Raw genomic sequence first — 24,408 nt, 5'->3', positions numbered from 1 at the left:
GCATGCTGGGTCTTCTCAGGTTGCCGTCACTGTTGGCATGAGGAGGCTTTGCAGCAATGTGATATCAGCTACAGGAGTTGGGCCTCTGGAAGGCTGTCCAACAAGTCTTAAGCCTGATTCAATAAGTCAGAGAATTGGACTCAAGGTCAAATCTGGCTCAAGGAAAAGAAGGGAAGAAACATTGGCAAAGTCCCATGTATGGCCTCTTAGGTAGGCCTCCATGACCTGACCCTCACCTACCTGAGGCAGTGGGAGATACCTCACCCTCCTACGTCCATCTGCTGTTTACTTGCCAGGCACTGCTGAGCACTTCCCAGGCATTCTATTGCTGCCTCACACCTCATATCCTCCGTCAAGTCAAATGCTCTTCCTTTGGAGCTTCTTGAATTGAATTCAAACCCATGCAAAGGAGCCAAGAGGGCTAGATCTGCCACGGGGCTGTGCGTGCTCCTCACATTCAGTAGCACTGGACTTGAGTCACATTCTATGCATAATAGTGTGCTCTGTCCTAATCACTCGCACATATTAGGAGAATGTAATTCATTCTTAAAGGATCCCCATGAAAGAAAGAGAATGGTTTGTTACAAGAAACACCAGAATTTCTTAAAGCTAAGATCCTATTATAATGCCATTTACCAAGGATGTTGTATTCCCCTGGCTGGAGGCCACCTGCTTCTGCAGTAGACTGAAATTCTGAAAGATGACAGTAACACATTCTCAAGCCCAGACAGGTAGGCTAGAGCAGGGAGAGACAGTGTGGTTTAGCAGAAAGAGTGTAGGCTCAGGATATAAATCCAACTTAATACTGCATCTGGAAAACAAAGAACATTCCACTTGACTTACCTGCCTCAGTGAGTTTGGGTAGCTGTGAACAGATGCATAGTAATCTATTAAGAAATACAGGTTTATGTTGAGAATAGTGTGTTCATGTTTCCCCCCACACATGCACATGTGCACACACACACACACTTTGCTCACGCAGCTTAACTGCTTGGTCTCTGTCAACAGGAGCTTTTTTTATTTTTTATTTTTCAGTAAATCTAAACCTTCTCTCTTCTCCCCCAGCCCCTTCTTCTTCTTCATCTGGTCTCACCTTCTGCTTCACACCCCCTTCATGTTCTCCCTCTCTTCCATCTTCACACTTATCTCTATCCACACCATCTTTGACACATGTGCCTCTTCCTTTCTAAAATGAGCTCCCAGTCTGCTCTTAACCCAACGACCCTCATCTCCAGATGTTCATCCTCTTGTATCTCCAACCTTTCCTATCTACCATGGTTCACCAGCTGAGTCTAGATAACTGAACTCTGTTTGAGCTCCCAATCCAAATTTCCGACCAAATGACCTGCTAGGCTTTCTAACATTTGCAAAACTGAGTTTTGCACCATACTCTCTCCTCTTCCTGCCTCTGATCTAAGCCCCAGTGTTATTACATTACCCATTTGTTACTGCAATACTTGTTTATTGAGCATCTCTGTCGGACAACATGCTAAGCACTAGGAATATAATGGCCTCCATTCTATTCTGGTGGGAAAGATGTCAGACAGTCCTCAAATAAGAACACAAGTATAGCTAGGGAATTTTCTACAAAGAAAATATATGTGTGCAATGAGAGTATATAAGAGCAAATAAGTGTGCTAAGGAAAGCTTTTCCAAGGAAGCAATTTGCAACGTATATGCTAAGATCTGAAGACTGAGTCAGGATTAGGTAGGAAAAGATGGGTTGAGTGTTCCAACTAATGGAAAAAACATTGATTTATAAAGGCCCCGGGGCAGGAGGGAACTTGGAGTTTTCACTGCAGACCCGTGCGTGTAGAGCCCCGGGATTAAGGGGGAGATGCTGTGAGAAGAGAGGTTAAGTGGAGACCAGACCTTGAGCGTTTAAGAAATTTTGTCTTCCTGAAATTAGTAATAAAATGATTACCTTCAACAAACATTTAATGAGCACCAGGCACTTATCTAGATGCTAGGGACACAGGGAATACAGCAGAGAATGAAGCAAAGTCCTGATCCAATGGAACTGACATACTGATCATCCAGGCCACTGAAGGGTGCTCAGCAGAACCACGATAAGTGGCAAAAGTGGGTGCAGGGAGGTCACTGTGATAGTCTAGTGTACATGACAATAGACTGGATTAAGACTAGGCTTAGAAGGAAAGAAACTGGTGAATTAGAAAGATTCTTAGGAAGTATAGTCAATAGGACTTAGTGATGGATTGGTCAGGGGATGGAGTTTCTGTTTATTGTGGGATTTTGTTGTTATTGTTATTTTAAGAGAAATTCATAAAGGAAGAGTTATAGCCCGGCTGGTGTGGCTCAGTGGCTTGAGCATTGCCCCAAGAACTGAGAGGTCCTGGTTCAATTCCTGGTCCGGGCACATGCCCAGGTTGTGGGCTCCATCCTCAGTGGGGGGCATGCAGGAGGCAGCCGATCGATATTTCTCTTTCACATGATGTTTCTCTCTCTCTCTCTAAAAATCAATAAAAACATTTTAAAAAAAGGAAGAGTGCTCTGGTCGGTTTGGCTCAGTGGTTGGAGCCTCAGCCTGTGGACCAGAGAGTCTTGGGTTAGGTTCCCGCTAGGGGCACGTACCAAAAAAAAATAAATAAATAAATAAGTAAATAAATAAATAAATAAATAAATAAGGAAGAGTTATAAAACTTGAACTGAGGGGAAGGATCTAATGGAGAGGGAAAGACTGACTCTATGAAAAGGAGAAGGGGTTAGTGACCATTTAAAGTTCTTGAGAAAGTGGGAGAGGGTGCATGCAGAGCCTAAGTAGAGGATTTGGCCTTAGGAGGAGGAACTACTCATATCTCATTATTTTAGTAGGGGGGATGGTGAGAAAAGACGCAGATAGTTTGTTAACTTGGTACCAACATGTTTAGTAGATCCGGTCCAGGAATTTCCTTTTTTAAAAATTTCCTGTAGAGAAAGAAACAAGGTCATTTGATGAGAGAGATGTGGAAAGGGGCAGAGAAAGGTGAGACATGAGAGAAAATCACCACTAGGGAGGTGGGAAGGAGAGCCTTCCAGAGTCATTTAGTCAGATTACCAGGCAGGCTGAGGGCCCTTCAAGGTCAGTGATCCTAAATGGATGTGTGTGGTAGGAGAAAATGTCCCCTCAAAATATATTCACTTCCTAATCCCCAGAACCATGAACATAAGTTTATACAGCAAAGTATGTGCCTAAATGAAGGATCTTGAGAAGAGGCATTTATTCTGGATTATTGGGGGTGGAGGAGGGGGACAACTAAGCAATCACATGTATCCTTAAAAGAGAGACGCAGATATTGTTGAGAGAGAGAGAGAGAGAGAGAGAGAGAGAGAGAGAGAGAGAGGCAGTGTGAAGATGGAGAGACTGGAGTGATGTGGCTCCAAGCCCAGGACTCTGGCAGCCACCAAACTGGAAGAGCCACCAGAGGGAGGGTGGTCCTGGTGACGCCTTGATTTTCGCCCAGTGAGACTGATTTTAGGCTTCTGGGCTCCAGAACTGGGTGAGAATTACTTTCTATTGCTTTAAGCCGTTGAGTGTGCGGCAATTTGTTACAGCAGCCCTAGGGAACTCAGACAACATCTATCTACCAACCTGCACTGCAGTGTGACTTTCTCCAATACAGGACTCAGGTTCAAGCACAAAGTGGTTATGCTGCCACTAAAATGAAAATGTTAAATTGATATTCGGGCAAAGTCCTGCATTAGGATCCAGAAAGACAGCTGTACAAGTACAGGTTGCTTTGGCAAGAGGCCAGGAAGTGTGTGTGAGCATGTGTGTCCCCACGTGGGTACATGTGAAGAAGCCCTGGATGTCAGCTGACTTTGGGAAGGCAAGGGACTGAGAGTGGGGGCCTTGTCTTTATCAGGGAGTCATTGTCATTTTCTAGTCCAAAGAACAACTTGTTTTAGGGGTGAATTTAAAAAGGCACCCCTAAGAAACTGATAGCTATTTATTAAATGTGTGCCAGGCACTAGGCCAGTGCTGAACAAAGCAGTGTCCCCACGCTGTGGAGCTGACAGTGCGGTGAGGGGAAATGGTTACTTGGACACAAGCATACACCAGGCGAGGTGCTGCTCAGTCAAATGAAGAAAACTCAAGCAAGATAAATGGGATTGAAAGGGGTGGGGGTATTGTTCTCTAAAATATGGTCAGAAATGAACTATTCGACAAAAATGATATTTGAGTGGAAACCTGAAAGAAAGGAGGGAGGGAGACTTACGGCTGCCTGGGGGGAAAGCATCTGGGTAAAAGGAAGAGGAGACACCAAGTCCTTGAAGCATCAGTGGCTCAGCTGGAGATACAGGCTCATTCAACCTGCAGATGACATCGGCTGCGAGGACAGTGATTATGTAGGATACAAGATGTGAAATCTAGAAGACTCTTGAAATGCTGGAGAGATGGGCCATGTTGGATAATCAATTTACCAGGGCAAACATCTAAGCTCTTGAACTTTATTCTAAGAAGGTAATTGCAGAAGAATGAGATGTATAAGCTGTGGTTTAGTAACCACATGGTAGATAGATGGCAACTCCTTTCAGTCAACACCTGGGCCTCCTCCAAAACAGAGGACATCAGGTATCAGCCTGGGGTCAACTGGAGGGACAGTTTTGCGTCCAGGGGAGAAACCAAGACAAAGTAACTTGGCAAAGGTTATACATTCTCCCTAAAAGGAAGCTCTGAATTAGGCTCCTACTTGAACCTCTGCTTGGTCAGGTGCAATGAACAGTGATATAATAATATACATTAAGAGCCTAAGAACTATTTGATCCAGAAATTTGAGACTCTATCCCATGAAAATGACCTAAGATCTAAAACACCAATGTCCATAAGGGAAGGGACTTTTGTCTTGACACAGCTATCGTCTCACAGCCTAGAACATACCTTGCACATAGTAGGCGTAATAAATATTTGTTGAATCAATCAATAAATGGATAAAAAGTTCTTTTTATAAAAATGTACATTGCTAGCCGGACTTCCGGTCAAGACGGCAGCGAAGGTAAACACAGTATCGCGTCCTCCCACAACCACATCAAAATTACAACTATAGAACAACCATCGTTCAAAACCACCTGAAATCGAGCTGAATGGAAGTCCTACAACTACAGAATTAAAGAAGCAGCCACATCCAGACTGGTAGGAGGGGTGGAAGCAGAGGGGCTGGTCCCACACCCACGTGTGGCGGATAAAAATCAGGAGGACACCTCGGCTGGGAAGGTCCTTCCTGAGGACTGAGGGGTCCCCGTCCCACACCAGGTGCCCCCCTCAGGGTTCCAGTGCCAGGAAGAGAAGTCCCCATAACTTCTGGCTGCAAAAACCAGCAGGAACTGAGGCTCAGGGAAGCTGACACGGCTGGAGCCCCAGGCAGCTCCTTAAAGGACCTGCGCACGGACTTATCGGACTCTCTCCCTCTAAGCTTGGAGGGGAGGCAGCTCCACGGGCGCCAGAGACATGCAGGGAAGAACTGAGCTGTTTGGCACTGGAGCGAGGGCTAGAGAGGGGGCTTTCTCCGGGACAGACATGCTGTCAGAGGCCTTTGTTCCTTTGGTGAGCCCTTCCCTGGGGCAGCAGACAGTCGCCATATCTGGGACTCCAGCAACTTGGCTCACACTGGTAGCCCCACCCTGGTGACTCCCTGAGGCCCCGCCCCACCCAACTTTCAGGCCCACCAGCTGTTGCCAGTTGCTTAACTATAGGATTGGCCTGTCTTGGATCCTGGTTCAGGTTTTCCTAAATTCTTTCAAACAAGCAGCATCTGGTCTCAGCTAGCCCCATACCTCTCGTTAAGTAATACATAGAAACAAACACAGGGAGGCAGCCAAAATGAGGAGACAAAGAAACAGGTCCCAAATGAAAGAACAGAACAAAATCCCAGGAAAAGAACTAAGTGAAACGGAGATAAGCAACCTAACAGATGCTGAGCTCAAAATACTGCTTATAAGTATGCTCAATTAACTTAGTGAAAACCTCAGTGAACTTAGTGAGGGCCTCAAGGGCATAAAAAAGGACCAGTCAGAAATGAAGGAGGCACTAACTGAAATAAAGAATAATTTGCACAGCCATTTGTATGTCCTGTTTGGAGAGGTAACTATTTAGTTCCTCTGCCCATTTTTTAATTGGGTTCTTTGTCTTCCTTTGTTGAGTTGAATGAGCACTCTATATATTTTGGAAATTAACCCCTTATCTGATATATCATTGACAATTATGCTCTCCCATACAGTGGGTTGCCTTTCCATTTTGATGATTGTATCTTTTGCTGTGCAGAAGCTTTTGAGTTTGATGTAGTCCCATGTGTTCATTTTCTTCTTTGTTTCTGTTGCCTTAGGTGATGTATCAGTGAAAATTCTGCTGCGTATGATGTCTGAAATTTTGTTGCCTACATTTTCTTCTAGGATTTTTATGGATTCATGAGTCACATTTAAGTCTTTTATCCATTTTGAGTTTATTCTTATGTATGGTGTAAGTTGATGGTCTAGTTTCATTTTCTTGCATGTAGCTGTCTAATTTTCCCAACAACATTTATTAAAGAGGCTGTCCTTACTCCACTCTATGCTCTTGCCACCTTTGTCAAATATTAATTAAGCATATTGCCTTGGGTCCATTTCTGAGTTCTCTGTTCTGTTCCACTGGTCTATATGTCTGTTCTTGTGCCAGTACCAGGCTGTTTTGATTACAGGGGCTTTGTAGTATAACCTGAAATCTGGTAATGTGATCTCTCCAACTTTGTTCTTCTTTTTCACGATTGCTGTGGCTATTCAATGGCTAAGAGACATATGAATAAATGCTCAACATCACTAATCATCAGAGAGATGCAAATTAAAACAACAATGAGGTATCACCTCACACCTGTCATCAACAAATCTTCAAACAACAAGTGTTGGCGAGGGTGTGGAGAAAAGGGGACTCTAGTACACTGCTGGTGGGAATGCAGACTGGTGCAGCCACTATGGAAAACAATATGGTGTTACCTCAAAAAATTAAAAATTGACTTGCCATTTGACCCAGTGATCATACTTCTAGGAATATACCCTAAGAAGCCAGAAACACCAATCAGAAAAAATATATGTACCCCATATTCATAGCAGCACTATTTGCAATAGCTAAGATCTGGAAACAGCCCAAATGACCATCAGTAGACGAATGGATAAAAAAGCTGTGGTACATATATACAATGGAGTTCTATGCAGCTATAAGAAAGAAAGATCTCTTCCTCTTTGAGATGACATGGACGGACCTGGAAAGTATTAGCCTAAGTGAATTAAGCCAAACAGAGAAAGACAAGTATCATATGATCTCACTTATTTGTGGAATATAATGAACATAACAGTCTGAGGAATGGGGTAGTCCCAGAGATGTGGAAGTGGGGTACAGACTGACAATCCCCAGGAGATGGGGTGGTGGGGGAGAGATAAACCACAGAACTTATATGCATGTATGTATGAACAATGGACATGGACAACAAAGCTGGGCACAAGGCAGGGGTGGGGAGACTCAGTGGGGGGAAAAGGAGAAAAGTCTGTAACAAAAATAAATGAATTAATTTAAAAAAATAAAAACAGCAAAAAAAAAAAAGAATAATTTACCTGTGTAAATTTAATAGTAGAGTAGGTAAAGCCAAGGAGCAAACCATCGATTTGGAATATAAGGAAGCAACAAACACCCAATTAGAACAGCAAAAAGAAAAAAGAATCCAAAACAATGAGGAGAGTGTATGGAGCCCCTGGGACAACTTCAAGCGTGCCAAAATTCGCATCTTGGGGGTGCCAGAAGGAGAAGAGCGAGAACAAGAAATTGAAAACCTATTTGAAACAATAATGGCAGAAACTTCCCTAACTTGGTGAAGGAAACAGACATACATGTCCAGGAAGCACAGAGAGCCCCAAACAAGATGAACCCCAAGAGGCCCACACCAAGACACTTCATCATCAAAATGCAAAAGGTTCAAGACAAAGAGAGAATCTTTAAAGCAGCAAGAGAAAAGCAGTTAGTTACCTACAAGGGAGTTCCCATTGGACTGTCAGCTGACTTCTCAAAAGAAACTTTGCAGGCCAGAAGGGAGTAGCAAGAAATATTCAGAGGATGAAAAGCAAGAACCTACAACCAAGATTACCCTATCCTTCAAAGCTGTCATTTAGAATCGATGGCCATATAAAGCGTTTCCCAGACAAGAAAAAGTTAAAGGAGTTTATTACCACCAAACCGTTATTATATGAAATGATGAAGGGTCTTTTTGAAGAAAAAGATAAAATATATGAACAAACAAAATGGCAATAAATACATATCTATCAACAATGGAGGCTACAAACAAAATGAACAGATAGAACAGAAATATTCTCATAGATATAAAGAACATTTTGTTGGTTGCCAGATGGGAGGGGGGTTAGGGGAATGGGTGAAAAAGGTGAAGGGACTAAGAAGTACAAATTGGTTGCTAGACTGACAAACCTCAAAGGGAAGGGGGTTTTGGGGGTGGGAAGAAATAAACCAAAGAACTTATATGCATATGTGTATAAACAATGGACACAGACAACAGTGTGGAAAAAGGCAGGAGGGGGGTGGGAGTGGGGAGGAGGGGGTCAATGGGGGAAAATGAGGAACATCTGTAATATATTCAATAATAAAGATAAAAATAAATAAAATAAAATAAAATAAAATTGTACATTGTTAAATTGTTTATAATATTTTTCAATGTACCTAAGTATCCTACAATAAGCTTGTTTAAGTAAACTATGATCCACTCATTCTGAATTAACTCTATTGTAAAAACCAAACATGATTGCATAAAGCTAGAATTGTGATCTAGCCCATAAAATAGTTAGATCTGGAATGGAAGCTCATTGTCTTCACTTTAAAGATGAGGGATCGCAAGGCCACACACTGACTTATTGGCATTATTTAAGCTACTTAATACATAGGTGATAAAAGTTCTTTGGGGCAGTAGAAGTTATAGATTGTCTGCTAAACAATTCTACAATGTATTTGAAAATGACTCCCAGACCTTTAGAAAAATAGATGTGGAAACAATGCTAGTTCCCATGCAAGAAAGCATGAGGTCAACCAATGCCAGCGTACAAGTGGGTAGGGCCAGAGATTCCAGCAGCAGTCATCCATCAGTTTGGAAAATATTTATCCACCAGCCAGTGTGCCAAGCCCTGGTGAGACTGTGGGAATGCAGAGATGTCTGCGGCCCAGATTTCCGCCTCTTTGCAGAACCTTGCAGAGTGATGGATTTAACACATCAGGGTCACACAGTAAGTGAAGAACTAGGGTAAAGGGACGTGTCTAGTGTTTGAGAGCTTGGAAATGAGGCAGGGGGCAGAGATTCCGAATGGAATGAAGTGAGACATGAGCGTCAGGAAGCACAGAGGAGATGGCATGTAAGGGCTGAGGCCTGGAGGATGAAGGATCCATGAGGCGGCACTCCTGGTGCTGGTGTGACCCCGGAAACGACCCAGAAAGGATTTCAGGGGACCAAGTGATCAATGTCTGTCGGTCTCTCCCATACATCTGCTACAAAAGATGCTCAATAGAGAAAAATGGCACAGACCTCAAGTCTTTTATTCCTTGATTACTGCCATTGACTGTTCCCTTTGTCACACTTTTATTTACTCTGTATTACCTGGCCTGTAAGATGGGGATAGTAATAGTGCCTGACCCCTGGGATGGGTCTGAAAGTGACGGGAGATTGATTGATTGGTTTGGCAAATATTTACCAAGCAGCTATTGTGTGTCAGGCACTACCCCAGCACTGGGTGTGCTGTCCTGAAAGAGGCAGACAGTCCCTTTTCTCCTGGAACTTACAGCCGAGAGGGAGATAATTAAAGTAAATGAAGCAACCGGACTAGTTAGTACCTGCCGTGGTTTCCGCCACCTGCTCATTCCCAGGTGTGAAGCCTTTGTCAAGGTATAATTCGAACCCCATTTTCAGTGAAGCTGCTGTGTGGGACGAGGTCACAAAGCCAGTAATTGAGCCCAGCCAAATAGCTAGCTCCCACGCTGAACAGTTCTTTATTTACTGGGTATCATGTGCCCAGCAGCACGAAATGTTTTATTTTACTTTACAGCCTCCCAATCATAGTACAGTGGAGAGAAGCCTGTCTTCTCCTTCCCTGGTCGAATCTTACAGGCAACAGGTTGGTTACACCTGAGCTGAGAGGTCTGCCCACGTCCACAGAAGATGGAGTTTAGGAGTCAGAGGATACAGAGGCGTGGAAAGGGAATCCTGGCTCAGAAGGAAGAGGCATCGATGGACGGCTCTTCATGTCCAGGTACTGTGTTGGGCATTTTACATACATTATCTGATCTGATACTCAAAATTAAGCAACTTCACCACCTAGCTGGCAGAGATAGAATTTGAGCCTAGGTCTGCTGATTCCAAAACCTATATTCTTTCTGCACACCCTTTTCTAAATAGGAAATCTAAGCTAGAACTGGAAGAAGAATGAGATACACAGTCCTTTTTGTTGTTAGTCCTCACCTGAGGACACTTTTCCACTGATTTTATTTAGATAGGGTGGAAGGGAGGGAGAGAGACATCAACATGAGAGAGGCACATCCATTGGTTATCTCCCACACAACCCCAACCGGGGCCAGGGATGGAACCTGCAACCCAAGTACATGCCCTTGACCAGAATTGAACCCGAGACCCTTTGGTCTGTGAGCTGATGCTCTAACAGCTGAGCCAAACTGTCCAGGGCACATGGTCCTTTTGAGGAGGAAGATCAACCTAAAAATATAGATGTTTTCTACTGTTACAATAACCTGTGTGCCCACCACTGACACTGTCAACTTCCAAATGGCCACCTCTAGAAATAGAGGCACTAATATGTAATATAGTGGTGGGCAAAAGTAGGTTACAGTTGCATTGTGACATTCTTTTGAGTTAATAAAACTATTGCAATAATCATAACCTGCATGTCTTTCTCCATACAAACAACTACAAACCTTCTTTTGCCCACCCCTGTATACACATGTGTGCACACACAGGGGGTGGGGGACTTTAGTTTGACCCTGTAATTTAATTATTTTTATTGTTGTTATTAATCCTCACCCAAGGATATTTTTTTCCATTGATTTTTAGAGAGAGTTGAAGGGAGGGGTGGGGGGAGAAACATTGATGTGAGACACCACATAGATTGGGCCTCCCGCATATGCCCTGACCAATGCCAGGGACCAAACCTGTGGGCCGACACTCCAACCACTGAGCCATGCCAGCCAGGGCTGTAATTTAATTTTTGAAATTAATATAAGGAAATACTCATACATGCTGACAAAGATGATGAGTTAAAGGTATTCACTGCAATGTTTTTAAAATAAGAGTAAAAAGAAAAAGGAAAACAGGAACAACCTATCTTGCCCAACAGAGAGAAATGATTGAATAACTTATAATTCAATAGTATAGTGGAATACTATAAAGTCATTAAAATTTAATTGTGGAATAATATATAATTGCATTGAAATATGCTCATAATATAATATTCACAAAAATAAAACAGAATATAAGACCCTATATTTAATATGGCTCCAAAATGTTGTTGAAAAGTACATATATATATGTATACACACACACACACACAACACACACACACACACAAATAATCTGGAAGGAAATGTGCCCAAATGTTAATAGTGATTATCTCTAGGTTATAAAATGATGTATTTTTATTTCTTCTTTATCCTTCTCTATCCTTTCGCATATTTTTCAGTACAAAACAAGGGTGTGCTCTGTTGAAGGGCGATGCTCAAGTCTTCACAAGGCATCTGGTCCCAGACTCAGAGCTTATCTGCTTAGAAGGAAACTATTTTCCATCCTTCCTGGTAGCAAACACTGGGGCCCAGACTGTGGAGGCCTGAGAACCCAGGGTCCACCCAAGCACTCACATGGCTGCTGTTTTCCACTCTTCTTACAAATATTTTAGATAGCAATTTAAAAAAAAGAAAAAGAAAACTAAGTGTTGAACAAGAGGTATTGACAATGCTTTTCCACTGTATTCTTCGGATGGCTCTTTTAGAATCACAGCTGCACAGGGGCGTTTTACACGGAGTGAGCGTCTGAAGGGCAGGGCAGGCAGAGCATGCCATCCGCGCTGCTTCATTCTCCACTCGTTCATTCAAGGAAACGTCTACTGTGCCCTGGTTGGTCTCTATGCACTTATCAAAGAAGACCTAGAGAAACCCTAAAGTAGGGCACGTTTTAAATTTTTTTCTTAATCCTCACCCAAGCATATGTTTTTATTGATATTAGATAGTGAAGGAGAGAGAGAGAGAAAGAGAGAGAGACATCAGTGCAAGAGACGAACACCCATTGGTTGCCTTCTGTACATGCCCCGACTGGGAATTGGGGATTGAACATAACACCTAGGTATATGCTGTGACCAGGAATCAAACTGGCAATCTTTTAGTACACAAGACGATGCTCCAACCAACTGAGCCACCTGGCCAGGGCAGGGCAAGTTGTAAAATTGAGGTGAAAGGAAGCCTGGGAAGTCTTCACATGCACCCTTCACCTTCACCCCTTGTCCACCTGCAAAATTCAACCACCCAGAGACAACTCAAAAGTTATCATCTCCATGGATGTCCTTTGTATCCTCCCAAATCAGCACTCACTCCTCACTTTCTGCAAATTTTCTATTTGCACACATGCAACAATTATAGCACCTAGCACACCGCAATGTAGTTCTTTGTACGCCAGTCTCTTTACTCTCTGTCACATGTAGGAAATGATAGAATTTCCCTAGAGTAAACAGATAAGACCACCCCAATATCTAAGGAAATAAATATCTAGGCTCTCCTGTACCCATCTGTAATCCACCAGTGTATGCAGCATACCAGGGATGGGAAGTTCTGATATAGCTCCTGACCTTCCAATACCAGGGGCCATGCCTTAATTATTCATCTCCGTATGTTCAGATCCTAGTACATTGCCTTTCATGTCGCTGGCAATTAATGTTTTCATTAATTCATTTATGCAAATATTCATTGTGTCTACCATGAGCCATGCACAGTGTTAGTTGTGAGAAATACACTAGTGAACAAAATAAACTTAATTTTGCCCTACAGTTTGATGGGGCAGAGCAATAGCAAACAAATAATCCTACAAACAAATACACAAATATAAGTTGTAATATTCATTCTGAAGGAAAAGTACAGGGTTCTGTGAATGCTGTGAAAATATATGAATGAAAAAATACATGAATAAAAGAAAACAACTATATATTTTAGACTGCAATAATAGTTGTTCACTAGAAAGATGTGCTCCACAGGGAAAGAAAGAGGAGTCTGGGCTCTCTCAGGATGGATTAAGAATCCCATAAAACAACCTGACTCTTGTAGTCATACTCCTATGATGCATCCTAAGATCTCAGTGTTCATGGTCCTATCTCATGGATGACGCGTTCTAAACTTACAGGGAACTAAAAATTCTGGGTATTTTTGTTGTTTATCTAATGTGCGGCCACAGATTCTAGTCTCACTTCTTGCACTATTTATCACTTCCCAGACAAGCCATCCTGATTACCCTGTTTGAAATTTGGATCTAGGTAGTTGACATTCTTGGTTCCTCCATCAGCTTTCATCTTGCTAGATTTGGTCCAAGTTGACCTGTCCAGATCCTGCGATGCCCAGTCCTGATATGGAAATATGTTGCCCTTCATATCAGTGGATGTGGGTACCACAATGGAAGGTCTCTACTCACCTTGTTGAAGAGTGCTGAGTGAAATGTTTTTGGGTGTGTGTGTGTGTGTAGAAATCACCTTTGCAATATACATCAACAATGTAAAAATGTCCATATCCCTTTGTATTTTAAATTACACTTCTGGGAATCTATTCTAGCAAAGAGTACCAAATAAGGGGGGAAAAGGTCATATGCAAGAAAACTGTTTTTACTCCATTATTTATAATAGTGAAAGGCAGATAAAAACAATCCTAATATCTTATAAAGTACACGATTAAGCTTAGGTCACTGTAATGAGAAGTTTTCTTATGAACTAAGAATTCTTAACAGGCTTGAAATAATAGAATTTTATTTTTTGAAGTGTGTCAAAAATTCTTTTAGCTTCTTACATGGTTCACAACCCATTAAATGCCAATACATATTTATTGTTAATGAAGAGACAATGAAAATAGCTTAGAAACAGGTGATTAAGAATATAAAATAATTAGCTATTAAAAAATATTTGTTTGTATGGTATTGATAAGGAATCATTTCAGGCAAGCAGCCCTTTATAATGAGTCTTTCTTCCTTTAATTGGCAGACTGTTACCTAAACTAGTAGATGCATATGGGTCTTCAATTAAAATTAAATAAAGCAATCATATTATAAATTAGCAGCTTAAATTCTGTCCATAAATATTTGAAAGTCTACTCTGTGCAAGGCACAGTTCAAGGTGCTGGGGATATGGCAGCAAACAGAACAGGTAAGAATCCCTGCTTCGTGGAGCTTGTAATTTAGTGGAAAGGGGGCAGGTAATGCTTAAGTCAACAAGTAGCGTAGATAGCATGTCAAGTGACAATAAAAGTAATGGGAAAAAATTAAGTGGGGAAGAAGGACAGGGAGCCCAGCTCAAGGGAGGAGTGAGGAGGGATGGAGTTTCAAAGTGGGCGATCAGGATGTCCTCCTTAGGAAAAGGACATCCGAGCAGAGACCTGAAGGACGTAGGAGAGTGAGTCAGGCAGTTGGCTGGGCCAGGAGCATTCCAGGGAGCAATTCGTTTTTAGCAATATGATTTTAAAGGATGGCTGGGTTACTTTTGGGAAGGCAGCTCGGCCCAGCATTCCTTGTCACTTTCAATTAACCATGAGTACACCCAACCAGCTCATCAAAGAGAGGTGCCTGTGTTTCTCCCGTCTGGCAGCCAGAGACAGATCCCTTAGCCAGTGCCAACGCTGCCACGCTGAACCCTCCGCTCCAAGCAGCGAAGGCAGCCCCACCTCTTCTCTTGGGCCCTCTGCCGGAGTGATGCGAGTGTAACCCTTACCTCCCTGCCCCAAGCAGCCCCAGCCCCTCCCCACTGAGCATACAGGGGTATTCAAGCTCACTTTTTTGTCTCTGTACCTGGTGAGTTTGGATTCTTCGTGTAAGGGCTCACTCATTTAGAAGCAAAATCACCCACTCTCACAGTCACTGTTAGAACTAAGAATGTAAACTTTATCCAGATTTAGACTATTTAAATTTTGTTGTTGATGTTAAGTCCTCAAAGCTGTCAGATGTTGAGTGAGGGTGTTAACAAAGACGTATATCTATTTGTTAATCATTGTGTATATATTTTTAAAATTACAATGGCATTGCCCTGGCTGTTTTGGCTCAGCGGTTAGAGCATTGGCCGGTGAACCAAAGAGTCTCGGGTTCGATTCTGGTCAAGTGCACATGCCTTGGTTCTGGTTCGCTTCCAGTCGTGGTCAGGTCATGCGGGAGGCAACCAGTCCATGTGTCTCCCTCACGTCGATGTTTTTCTCTCTCTTCTTCCCTTCCACCCTCCCTCTTACTTTATCTGAAGATAAGTGGAAAAAAATATCTTCAGGTGAGGATTTAAAAAAATTTTTTTTAAAATAATTTGAATTATTGTTATTATGCCCAGCCGGTGTGGCTCAGTGGATTGAGAGGTCCCAGTTTGATTCCCAGTCAGGGCATATGCCCGGGTTTCAGGCTCGATCCCCAGTAGGGGGCGTGCAGGAGGCCACCGATTCATGTATCTCTCTCACATGGATGTTTCTCTCTCTTCCTTCCTTTCCCTCTAAAAAAAAACAATAAAAATATATTTAAAAAAAATTACAATGGCATTTATCGTTTCTGATTATCCACTCATGTCCCCACTGATGATTCTCTGACTTTCTACCATGCGTGTTGGCCACAGAGGTCATTTAAGGTCCAGTGACAAGGAGGACACTGTATGCTCCATGAGGGCAAGACTATGTCTGTTTTTCTCACCATCATATCCTCAGTGCCTGGAACGTGGGTGACAACGAATCAATGCTGATGAATAAATGGATGACTCCAAAGATGACAGCTTTGGTACAGAGAGAAAAGGCTGTTATGCTAGCGTGGGAGGGGCAAACACAGAGACCACCATGTCTGAAACAGGAGAGGTAGGACGGAGGAGACACGAGCTGTGATGCCTCTCCCTGTAACGTCTGCAATGATGGGAACCCAAGTGGAGTTAATGCACCAGGTAGGGCAGGAGTGGGGAGACGATGGAGAGAAAATCGCTGGAACAGTGTTTGCCTCCTTCTCCCCCCATAGTTGTTGGGTGGCTTTGGTCAATTTACTTGATCCATTGGAAACTCAGTTTCATCATCTGGAAAATGGGGATAACAATACTGGCTTCACAAGATTGCTACAATAACTAAGATAAGGTATATAAAGCCCTTGGCACAGAAATTACCACCATAAAAAAGTCACCCTCATTTTTTCACTTAACATGTGCACTGAGGGGCAGTGTACACTGTGACTGGATGTGGGGACCTGCAGTGCCTCGGTTTGAATCCCAGGCTTATCACTTAGAGCTGAGTGGTCTTAAGGAAGTTACTGAATTCTTCTGGGCCACAATTTCCTAATTTGTGAAAATCAGGACAACAATGCTTATCTCATAGTGTTGCTCTGAGGATTGAATCAGTAATAAATGTAAACCACTTAGAACCACATCTGGCACACAAACACTGTATGCTAGGCATTTTCATATTTGTTTCCCACTTTGATCCCCTGGGGCTGGCGGAAGCAACGAGAGGATAGACAGGAGCAGACAGGTATGCTGATATGATGACGGAGGAGCTCACGTCGGATGCGCTGGATCCATGTCTCCTTTCAACACTGGTTCTCAAACTCTCGCGTGTATTGGTTTCTCCCTGAGGACGATGGGGGCCCTGCCCTCGGAGCTTCTGATTTGGTAGGTCTGGGTGGGGCTCGAGATTTTGTTTCTAACAAGTTCTCAGATGCTGCTGCTGTTGCTGGTCCACAGACCACACTCTGAGAACCACTGAGATGTAATGAGAAAGGATGAGCTCCAAGAGAGGAGAAAAGGAGGTAGGCACAAAGAGATGGAAGTTCTGGACACTGGTAGAAAAAATAATCTATTTATTTATTCATTCAACATTTACTGACTGCCCGCTGTGAGCAGGACCTTGTATTCACCAATCAGTTTCAAGGACCAAGATTTAACTGAGCAGAAACAACAGTGAGTTGGAGAGAACTATCAATCTATCAAATTAAAACAGAACAGCATTAAAGAAAGAAAAGCATGTCCCCACAGACCTAACTCTACATTGTGTCCCCAAATGGCCTAACTCAGGCATCATTGTTTTATTGTGGTAGAATATACATAACATAAAATTTACCATTTTAATCATTTTAAGTGTACCGTTTGATGGCATTGAGTACATTCGTATTGCTGTTCGACCATAATCACCATTTATCTCCAGAACTTTTTTGTCTTCTCAAACTGAAACTCCATACCTGTTCATCAATAACTTTATTTCCCTCTTTTCCACATGCCCTGGTAACCACCATTTTATTTTCTGTCTCTGTGAATTTGACTATTCTAGGTACCTTATATAAGTGAATCACACAGTATTTGTCCTTTTGTGACTGGCTTCTTTCACGTACCACAATGTCTTCAGGATTCATCCGTTATACATGTATCAGGATCTCCTTCCTTTTAGGAATGAATGGTATTCCGCCGTATGCATATGCCACACTTTGTTTATCCATCTGTCCATCATTGGACATTTGGCGATTGTGAATAATGCTGCAATGAGCATGGGTGTACAAACACCTGTTCAAGTCCCTGCTTCCGACCCTTTTGGGTTTATATCTCTAAGCATCATTTTAAAGCAGAAACATTTTGTTTGAGTGAAGATTAAGATTATATGCCCACATCCTCTCCCCAACTTTTCTTTTCTTAGAACTTTACCCCTCCTGACACTCCAGAACCCAGATCTCTCAGCTGCCCAAATCCAATGAATCATCCACACCTCCAGGTACATTAGCACAACAAGGACAAGGGGAATATACTTTAATGCTCCATGGGCTGGATGCATGCATGAATCTTCCTTTCTCTATAATGAAAAACTTAACTGATGCTCTGTCCGAACACACCTGTGCCCGGAGCACAATTCAATACTCTAAGGAAACAATGTAGGTTTGGGATTCAGACACCTGATAGTGGAACCTGGCTTTATACTAGCTGTTTAGGCAAATAATTTAATTTCTCCAGTTTCAATTTCCTGATCTATAAAATAGGAGTAAAACTAAGATATGGCAAGCTAATTAAATTAAGATAAACCAAGATAAGGTAATAAAGCACTTAACCTAGTGCCTGGCCATGGTAAGTACTAAAAAATAAAATAAAATAAATACGCCTGTCATTAGTATTATTGTGGGGTAACTCCTTCAGATACATGCCAAGAAAGTCCCTGCCTTCTAGGTACATCGAAGGACATTGCAATGAGCATGGACTTACCAGACCCTCTAGGCCAGAAGCCAAGAATTCTAAAAAATGGACATTTTTTTAAAGTCGCAGGATTCAAAATTACATCCTGGCCACAAGGGATTACATGTCTTTGGGTGGGGAAGATATTTTGGGGCAGGGTCTTCTGTGAAGCCTACAGATTGTATCAGAGTCCCCAGCAACCAGCTATGGGTCTAAGTAAACTTTTCTGCGTTTGTAAATACCAAATAGAAATGGATTCCAGAAGAATGGAAATGTGAAATGAGTAATGGTTACAGCCAATTTGGCCAGGCCCCCTCCTAGGATCGCCCCAGTCCTTCTGGGACATGTTCTGACAACTTGCCGGCCTCTTTTTAAACCTCTGAAAGGGGATGATGTTCCCGCCACTTCCCTTGGAAGAATATTCCGCGGTGAAATATGACTCACTGTCAGGCCCTTCCCTTTGAGAGTCCCTTTCTTCTCTTGACCCACTTTCGTGGTGCTGTGCCCTTTTGTACAAAGTCAGACGAAGCCTCCCTTGGAGGAGATTGCTCTGTGAGGACTGACATTTAAAGACCATTACCACCTCTTAAACTCGGTCCTGTTCATTTTAGCCAAGCAAAGCATGTTTAATTCTTTTCATCTTTCCCCATAAATCAATCCCGTCATTCCCTTAATAGTCCTTCTTCGGTGCTTTGAACTCCCTCCAGTCTGGTCACCCTAAGCTCTTGTTCCGTTTACACTTGAGAATTGCTAGTCAATCACAAAATGGCTGTGCAGAAAAAACAACCGGGCCTCGCCCAGGTTCCAATCGCTCTCACCATGCTGACTGTCTGCTGCCTAAAGGCACTGTGAGCCCAGAGAAAAGCCTGGTGGCCAAGCCCGTAAGAGATATTTGAGGCAGTTGCTGTCTGCTCCCTTATGGGTCTTTCCAGTAGACCTGGCCCGCCGGGGGAGTGGTCAAGCGGACTGCACAGGAAGCCACCTCATACACTTGCACCTCTCATTTTACTCAGGCCTCTCGGTTTGTCCTCTTTTCACTTGGCTGCTACCTGGATAAGCCCAGAAAGGGTCTTACCTGGAAGGTCCCAGCATGGTCTTCTTCCTTATCACCCTCTCTGTTTTCTTTGAGGGCAATTAGTGTGAATCCTCTGAAGTAGGAGGGAGGAGCAGCTGAAAGTGTCACTGCGGAGAGAGAAGAAAGCAGATTATAAACACGGGGATCAATTACCTTCTATTTGTCAAGTGGGTAGATGTGAGTTCTCCATCAGCATCTCAGACCTGTGGGTTACAGGGGCAGTGGGCAGTGGGAAATACTCGTCCAGGTAAGTAGTGAACTCTCATTCTCTCCATCCAATTCCTCTTACATTTCATGAACCTGCAGAAGGCCTGAACTGTTATCTCACTTGGGAATTCTTGAACCAAACAAGGCTGTGGTGAATTCTCTCCTAGTAGCTACAATTTGATAAAGATAGTCCCCAGTGAGCAACTCTAATCTTGACAGTTATCTAATGATACACTTCCTTTAGATTGGCCCAAGGGAAATCCAGCTGCTCACAGCACAAACTGGCAGAGACTGTCTTGTGTTCTCCAAAACACATTTCCTTCCTCTTGTGGGCATTCACCTAGGCCACACTGCCAGCCTCCCTTGCAGTTAGGTGGAAAACATGGGCAGACATGATGCATGCTACCTCCAACCTGGCCCATACAAACTTTCCACATGATCCTCTGCTCTTCTCTCCTGCCTCTGTCTGCCAATGCAGGGGATCCGGCAGAGTGCTGCTGTCCCCGGAGAAGGAGCCACAAGATGGAAGGAACCTGGGCTTCTCAGTTACCACAAAGAACCACTCACTGACCAAAGACAATCATAAACTGGAAATAAACTTATATAACGGGGTTTTGTTATAAATTCAAACTTATAAGAATAGAATTATGAATTTACATTATACTCTTCCTTCTCACATTTATCCAGAGAACTATGTTTTCATTGAAATCTAGTTCAAGTGCCTTCTCAGCAATTATGGTCACCCCTCCCTTTGTATACCCAGATCTCCTGAGATGGAAATCTTTTATTGTAATTTTTGCACTGAATTGCAATTTTCTTTGAACTTGTCTTCTTCACTGGATTGTCAGTTCATGCTGAAGAGGAACTGGATTTTAATTATCTTTGTATCCCTATCACCTAGCACAGGACCTGGCATCTAATAGACACTCAATTCAAATTTTAAACTGATATAAACCAAGGTTTAAATTACTGCCTGATCTAAGTGCTAAGATTCTGGTCTTTAAACATGGAATTATAGACTATTAGAGCTTCAAGTTATATCAAGAATTCTCCATTCCAGCCTTCCAACTTTACAGATAGGAAACAAAGACACAGAGAGGTCAACAGCCACCCCCAAGGTGGTAAGACCACCCAGAGGTGGGCTTAGGGCCAAACCGTCTGTCCAGTTTAACATTCCACCCATTGTTGCACATGCTGAGTATATTTATCATAGCATGGGTATTCCACAAGTGTTGATCACATTAAACTTTTTTAAATCAATTCATTTAACATACAATATTTATGCAATTCTGATAAGCAACTCCCTGTTGGGGAGGGACATTTAGTCTTCCAAATGCCTCAAACCAGTTTCAGTCCTGAAAATGAAACACCCACAACTCTAAAAACTAAAACCACCATCTTGGATAATATAGCAGGGGTCCATGAGCCAGTGACACAATGACATCCCAGAGGAGAATGTCTTTGAGACACAACGACTGCAAATCTCATGCTGTGATTGGTCAGCATATCCTGCAAAAGTAAAGGAGCATTCTTATTGGCTACTGATGTCTCTAAAAGGTCAGATAGAAAGTAGGGAAGAAAGCATGAGGGAAAAAAAGCACTATAGCTCTGGCCAGTTTGGCTCAGCAGTTAGAGCACTGACCTGAGGACCAAAGGGTTTAGGGTTCTATTCCTGGTCAAGGACATGTACCTGATCCTTGGCCCCAGTCAGAGTCGTGCGGCAGACAACCAATTGATGTGTGTGTCTCTCTCACATCAATGTCTCTCTCTCTCTCTCTCTCTCTCTCCTTCCATCTCTCTCTCTCCCCTTCTCCCCTCCCTTCCACTCTCTCTGAAAATCAATGGAAAAAATATCCTCAGGTGAGGAGTAACAACAACAACAACAACAAAGTACTATAAAATACAATAAGAAGATTGTGGTGCTCAGCAGTGGCAAGCAAGTTATGATGTCAGAAGAAAGAGCTGAGATCTCTGAGAGACAGACAGACAGCCTTAAGGCAGGCTATGGCTATCTGCAGTGAAGTGGGGGTAGCCTTTAGGGCCACAATTCTGGAGTAAGACAATAAAGGTACTCTGCCCAGACCCCCTCAAAATTCTTTTGACTATTTATTTATTGATTGATCATTAATCCACACCCAAGGATATTTTTCCATTGCTTTTTAGACAGAGTGGAAGAGAGAGAGAGAGAGAGAGAGAGAGAGAGAGAGAGAGAGAGAGAAAGAGAGATATTATTGTGAGAAAGATACCTTGATTGGTTGCCTCCCACACAACCAGGGCCAGGGATCAAACCCAGGTACATGCCCTTTCCCGGGAATGAAAACTGTAACCCTTCAGTCTGTGGGCCGACACTCTAACTGCTGAGCCAAACCAACCAGGGCTCCTTTTGACTATTTAAAGTGCCCCTGATGCTGATATGTCTTTGCTTCTAGTGGCCAACACACTTGTGGCCCTCGGGTCACTGCAGCCTGCTCTGCCCAATATGAAAGTCCCAGTTTCCTGCACCAGGAAGACAACTCTGAGGGGTACCTGCCACTCCAAAATGGCCTTCTAAGATCAGACTGAAACTCTCCTTAGGGACCTCCCCTGGGGTCACAGCCTGTCAGGGTCTCTTCCCTCTGTTTTGATTCTCCACCCCCTTACTGGTTTCCCCTGGGAGCACTTCCTTAATAAGTCACTTGAATCCAAATCCTCACCTGATAATTTGTCTTATGGGTTAAACTGTGTCCTCCAAAAATATATGTTGTGATCCTAGGCCCTGTGTCTGGAAATGTGACCTTATTTGGAAATAGTGTCTTTGCAAATGTATTTAGTTAAGATGAGATCATACTGGATTTGAGTGGGCTCTAAATCCAATATGATTGGTGTCCTTAGAAGTAGAGACATGGTGACACACCGGGAAGAATGCCAGATGACGACAGAAGCAGAGATTGGAGTGATGCCTCTACAAGTCAAGGAACAGCAAGGATTGTCACCAGAAGCTAGGAGAACCACAGAAAATGCTGCCTCTGAGCCTCCAGAAAGAAACCAACTCTGCTGATACCTTGGTTTCAGAGTTTTAACTTCCAGAAATGTGAGGGAAGACACTTCTGATGTGATAAGCCTCTGGTTTGGGGTACTGTGTGGCAGCCTCAGGAAATGAATACAGTCTGCTTCTGGGGAACCCAACCTAAGGCAGACAGTCAACCTGTGCTCACAGCCACTGGCTTCCACATTAAACTTAAACTCCATCGACTAACAGGCCCTCAGCCTCTGCCTCCGCAGCTTCACCAACCACACTCCCATTCCTGTCACCTACATTCCAGCCCTGGGACTCCCTCACTGGGTTTCCTAGAAAACTTTATCTCTTCATCCTGCAGTATTTTTTCTCCACAAGCTCCTCATATGCTTGGAATGTTCCACCTCCTCCATTCCTAACAAACTTCTTTAATCAGCTAAATTTTCACCTTTGTGCGATGTGTCCTCTGATTTCCCTTGTTAAGATTAAAAATACCTATACAATGGACATAATAACAGCACCTACCTTGGAGTATCAGTGTGAAGCATACGTGAATTAATACATGCAAAGTCCTTAAAATCATGCTTGCAAACAATAGGCACTTAATAAACATTATCTCTTATTATTATCGGTGATGAGTTGATCCCATTAATTCTATTTCGTGTATAAGTATTTTTTACCCATTTGTAAGTCCTTCAAAGAAGAGAACCATATTGGAGCTTAGTATTGTGGTTAGCACAGAGCTGCTGTGCAATTAAATCTGCTGAATTGTGTTCATGGATTGGTAGATGCACTATTACAAAGATGTCAGTTCTTCTCAAAATGATTCATAGATTTAGTGCAATCTAAATGAAAACTCCAGCGTGATTTTATGATATTGAGAAGCTAATTCTAAAATTTATATGAAAATGCAAAGGGCCAAGAATATCTTAGGTGACTGAGAAAGGATAAAGTTGGAGGGTTTATATTACCAGATATCAAGACGTATACATCTACAGAGATTAAGCCAATGTACTAAAGGAAGGGGAAAAAATAGGGCAATTGAATAGTTTGTGGTCCAGAAAAGGTTTCACAAATATATGGAAACTTGACTTAAGATAAAAGACATACTTTAGAGTAGTGAGAGAAAGACAATATTTTCAATAAATGGTGCTTGGACAGCTGGTTAACCACATAGAAAAAGGTCAGTCATGGCCTTTATATCACATCATTCACAAAATAAATGTGAATAAAGTGAAAAATAAAACAATAAAGTTTTTAGAAGGTAGCAAAATATAAAATGTGAATGACCTTGGAATCAGAAAAAAATGTTAAAACTGGACATAAAAAAGCACTGATAATAAATGAGAGGCTATATAAAGGGGATGATATTAAAATTGTATTCATCAACAACAACAAAAGATACTGCCCTGACCAGTGTGGCTCAGTTGATTGGAACTTCATCCTGTACACCAGAAAGTGATGGATTTAACTCCTGGTCAGGGCACATACCCAGGTTGTGGGTCTGATCCCCAGTCAGGGTACCTGCAAGAGACAACCAACCGTGTTTCTCTTTCACATGGATGTTTCTCTCTCTTTCTCTCAACCCCTCTCCTTTCTCTCTCTCTAAAATCAATTTTTAAAAAAACAAACATATCCTCAGGTGAGGATTTCAAAAAAAAGGACACCATTAGGAAAAAGTAAGTCACAGTATAGAAGATATTATTAATCCATA

General features: G+C 42.6%; 1 protein-coding gene across 1 annotated transcript in view; it reads right to left on the bottom strand.

The window, feature by feature from the left end:
• The window catches only part of SPON1 (spondin 1), a 278,917-nt gene that overhangs the window by 238,671 nt on the left and 15,838 nt on the right, over nt 1-24,408 (bottom strand). Inside the window, exon 2 of the mRNA XM_036259901.1 lies at nt 19,493-19,599. Within this exon, the coding sequence (XP_036115794.1) occupies nt 19,493-19,599 (107 nt within the window). The remainder of the gene's footprint in view (nt 1-19,492; nt 19,600-24,408) is intronic.

This window comes from Molossus molossus, unplaced genomic scaffold, assembly GCF_014108415.1.
Source record: "Molossus molossus isolate mMolMol1 unplaced genomic scaffold, mMolMol1.p scaffold_m16_p_13, whole genome shotgun sequence".
NCBI lineage: Eukaryota > Metazoa > Chordata > Mammalia > Chiroptera > Molossidae > Molossus > Molossus molossus.
Note: the sequence above shows the minus strand (reverse complement) of the source record. Positions and strands in the feature narration are given on the sequence as shown.